The 4,256-nt window shown below is 58.9% G+C and overlaps 1 protein-coding gene across 1 annotated transcript; it reads left to right on the top strand.

Moving 5' to 3' along the window:
• The first annotated feature begins 264 nt into the window (after positions 1 to 264).
• THBD (thrombomodulin) lies at positions 265 to 3,988 on the top strand. Its single transcript, XM_030872484.3, has one exon. It carries the CDS (start codon positions 376 to 378, stop codon positions 2,128 to 2,130), a length of 1,755 nt encoding a protein of 584 aa, XP_030728344.1. The 5' UTR covers positions 265 to 375; the 3' UTR covers positions 2,131 to 3,988.
• The last annotated feature ends 268 nt before the right edge of the window (positions 3,989 to 4,256 follow it).

Below are 4,256 nucleotides of genomic sequence, written 5' to 3'. Positions count from 1 at the left end.
AGGTGCTGTCCTCCCGGGAGCCTGCGCTGCTGGCCCCGCCCGAGGACCTCCCAGCCGGGGCCGAGTTTACTCATCCCCGCGAGGTGATCCCGGGCGCGAGGGCGGGCGCAGGGCGCCCGGAGAACCCAGTAATCCGAGAATGCAGCATCAGCCCTTCCCACCAGGCACTTCCTTCCTTTTCCCGAACGTCCAGGGAGGGGGGCCGCGCACTTATAAACTCGGGCCCTGGCCCGCCCGCCTGTCAGAGGCTGCCTCGCCGGGGCTGCGCGACGCAGCCGGACGCGCCTAGTCCGGGACCGACGCGAGCGGCTGTCGCCGGCGGCGCCCTGCGCCTCTCAGCCCCGGCCGGGCCCCTGCGCGCGGCGTGCGGACACTATGCTCCGCGTCCTGCTCCTCGGCATGTTGGCCCCCGCCGGCCTGGGGCTCCCGGCGCCCCCGGAGCCGCAGCCCCTCGGCAGCCAGTGCGTCGAGCACGACTGCTTCGCGCTCTTCCGGGGTCCCGCGACTTTCCTCGCCGCCAGCCGGGTCTGCGAGCAGCTGCGGGGCCACCTGATGACCGTGCGCTCCTCGGTTGCAGCGGATGTCATCTCCCTGCTACTGAGTGGCGACGGCGGCGATGGCCCGCGGCTCTGGATCGGCCTGCAGCTCCCGCCCGGCTGCGGCGACCCGGGGCACCACGAGCCCTTGCGCGGCTTCCAGTGGGTTACGGGCGACAACCGCACCAGCTACAGCAGGTGGGCGCGGCATCACGACGACGGGACGCCCCTCTGCGGTCCGCTGTGCGTCGCCGTCTCGGCGGCCGGGGCTCTGGCACCGGGAGAGCCGGCCTGGGAGGAGCTGCAGTGCGGCGCGGAGGCCGACGGCTTCCTCTGCGAGTTCAACTTCGCCGCCTCCTGCCGGCCGCTGGTTGTGGAGCCCGGCGCCGCGGCGGCCGCCGGCGTCTCCGTCACCTACAGCACCCCGTTCGGGGCCCGCGGCGCGGACTTCCAAGCGCTGCCGCTGGGCAGCTCGGCCGCCGTGATGCCCCTCGGGGTGAAGCTGGAGTGCGCGGTGCCGCCCGCTGAGGCCGAGGCGCGCTGGGGCCGGGAGGCGCCGGGCGCCTGGGCCTGCAGCGTGGAGGGCGGCGGCTGCGAGCACGCGTGCAACGAGACCGCCGGGGCGTCGAGCTGCCTCTGCCCCGCCGACACCGCCCTGCAGGCGGACGGGCGCTCCTGTGCGGTGCCGGCCGAGCACCCGTGCCACCAACTCTGCGAGCACTTCTGCGTCCCCGGCTTCCCCGACGCGCCCACCAACTACACGTGCATGTGCGCGACGGGCTACCGGCTGGCTGCGGACCAGCACCGGTGTGAGGACGTGGATGACTGCACCCAGGTGCCCAGTCCGTGCCCGCAGAGCTGTGTCAACACGAAGGGCGGCTTCCAGTGCCACTGCTTCTCCGGCTTCGACCTGGTGGACGGCGAGTGCGTGGAGACTGTGGACCCGTGCTTCGGCACTAACTGCGAGTACCAGTGCCAGCCCATGGGCAGAACTGACTACCTCTGCATCTGCGCCGAGGGCTTCGTGCCCATCCCCCACGCCCCGCACAGGTGCCAGATGTTCTGCAACCAGACTTCGTGCCCGGCCGACTGTGACCCCAACAACCTGGCGATCTGCCGGTGCCCCGAGGGCTACATCCTGGACGAGGGCTCCGTGTGCACGGACATCAACGAGTGCAACAACGGCTACTGCCCTGGCGAGTGCCGCAACCTCCCCGGCACCTACGAGTGCATCTGCGGGCCCGACACGGCCCTCTTCGGCCAGGCTGGCACCGACTGTGACCCCATCAAGGTGAGCGGCCGCGACCAGGGCGGCGCCGAGGAGGACGGCGGCTCTGGGGCGCTCCCGGGCAGCCCGACTCCCGGCGCCACCCCTCGCCCCTCGCCCCCGCCCGCGGGGCCTCTGCATTCGGGTGTGCTCGTCGGCATCTCCATCGCGAGCCTGTCTCTGGTCGTGGCGCTTTTGGCGCTCCTCTGCCACCTGCGCAAGAAGCAAGGCACCTCGCGGGCGGAGCTGGAGTACAAGTGCGGGGTCCCCTCCAAGGAGGTGGTACTGCAGCACGTGAAGACCGAGCGGACGCCTCAGAAACTCTGAGGGACCTCCCTCCCTGGCCCAGGTGTTGGGTGGCCTTTTCCTCCCTCCTGGGCCTTATTGCTCCTCCCCTCTCCAGCCTTTCTCTCCCACTACCCCAAAGCACCTTGGCTGGCGTCAGAACTGGAGAAGACGCTCGCTCCTCTTCTCTCGCTGCTTCTACACTTGGCTGTGGGGGCGGGGGGGGGCGCGTTGGAAGAAGTATGGCCCCAGCCATTTCTATGATGTCATCGGACAAGTGGGCAGAGTTGGCAGTTATATAGTGACAAGATTGCGAAGTGTCCGATGCCCTCACCGAGGGGCACAGGAGGGGTGAGTGTTCTTGGTTGGTAGCCTTGGGGCAGACTTCATCCCAGTGGACTAAGTGAAGTGTAATTGAGTCATAGATAATGACCAGGATATTTATTTTGTAAGTATTTTTTGTTCTTCGGCTTCTTTCCCTTACCCTTGTGTCTCCGGCACTCACTTTGTATCTCTCCCTCCTTTCTCCCTTCCCCTCTCTCCCCTTCCCTGTCTATGTATTTATGTGCTCCCACTTGTCCCGGGGCCCTTATACTATCTTTTCCAGCCCTCTTGCATTTATGAAGCCAAGCGGCATTTCAGCCCTTTCATTTCTCCCAATTTACCCCTCCCAGGAACTCGGCCAACCCACCTGAGCCACCCTACCTGTATTGGACCCTACTTCTGCCCTTAGCTGTCTGCCTGGGCAGAACTGTTATGTGAAACAGAAACAAAAACACTAGAAATAAGAATGCTTGGGAATTTGTTCTTTCAGCAGATTTGCTAATTTGTCCTGAAATTTCAGGCTGCCACAGCAATATCATTTTAACAAAGGTTAAGATGTGAAGGGCATTTGTTAGACTAATGTTGCTGGACTATCACAGGAATTCAACGCAAGGAGATTTTCATTTTTATTTTTAAACAATGAACCTCCGTTTTATTGTTGTTGTTGTTTTGATTTGGACTGAAAAGTAGTCATTGTTGTTAAGCTTCTTATGCAGTGTCTTTTCCCATTATTATTATTCCTATTATTATTGAGTTATTTTTGACAATGTTGAAAATGTTTGTTCACATGGTCTCTCTAAACTGAGAGAAGATGGAAGCACCTCCCGGGAGACAGTGTAAGAAAGTTTTGAGCTGCAGGATTCATGCCAATGACCATTTGGACTCTTACCGTTCGTGTCATTTGTAGGCCCAAATAAAACCAGCTCTACTGGTGTCTTGAATTTGGGAGCTTGGGGATGCAGCCTGGAGCATGGCCAATTAGGGCCTCACCTTGATCAGGCCCTCGAGAAGTTCTCCCAGTTCGGAGGGGCCTTCTAAGCCCAGCCATTTGGAACGTGGTCCAGGGACAAGAAGCTGGAGCTGCCCCTGCCAGCTGGTTAGAAATGCAGACACTCAGGCTCCATCCCACCTACTGCACAAGAATCTGCATTTTAATGAGATCAGCAGGGGGTTGTCTGCTTCGTATATTTGAGGAGCGCTGTCGCAGACAGCTTCCAACATTCTGGAATAGATTAAATATGGATGAGTAATAAGTAGCAGGCCGAGTCAGGCCCTATATTCTCAAGAAACTGAGGAATTTTCCTTTTATAGCTTTGCTTTCTGGTAGAAAAGCCTAGGTACCCACCTTTAGACATTGCCACACAGGGTCTTTGGTTCAAGTAAGCTAGGAATGAAATGCTTCGTGCTTCTGTGTATGGAAAAAAGCGTATCATGTAAATGTATCTTTTGTAATGCAAAGGTTTTCCTCTACCGTTTTGTAAACTCAGCACATTTGTACATAGTTATTTATTTATTGGAGATAAACTAGAACACAGGCAAAACTCCTGCTTATGACATCACAAGTGGAAAATAAACAAATAACAGTGCTCTTGGGTTTTGTGTCTGTTCACCTCTCTCCCCCAGCCCCCTCATTTTATGTTATTAAACCAGGCTCATGGACAATGTGGATGCCAAGAGGTGCCTTTAAAGGCTGCGCCCCCACCCCGTCACTAGCTCCGTCTGCTCCAGGCTCCATCTCTGACTTTCAAAGACCTTTCCAGTGGAGATTGTTTTCACTGTAGAAGGACTTCATGTTATGTCTGTGTGCACAAATATTTATTTTTTCCTTCTGTAACCATAACAAC

This window comes from Globicephala melas, chromosome 15 (assembly GCF_963455315.2).
Source record: "Globicephala melas chromosome 15, mGloMel1.2, whole genome shotgun sequence".
Lineage (NCBI taxonomy): Eukaryota > Metazoa > Chordata > Mammalia > Artiodactyla > Delphinidae > Globicephala > Globicephala melas.
This window is presented reverse-complemented; position numbering and strand designations above follow the sequence as displayed.

Coding starts and splice junctions, on each gene's coding strand:
- THBD (XM_030872484.3), top strand. CDS start 376: ATGCTCCGCGTCCTGCTCCTCGGCATGTTGGCCCCCGCCGGCCTGGGG.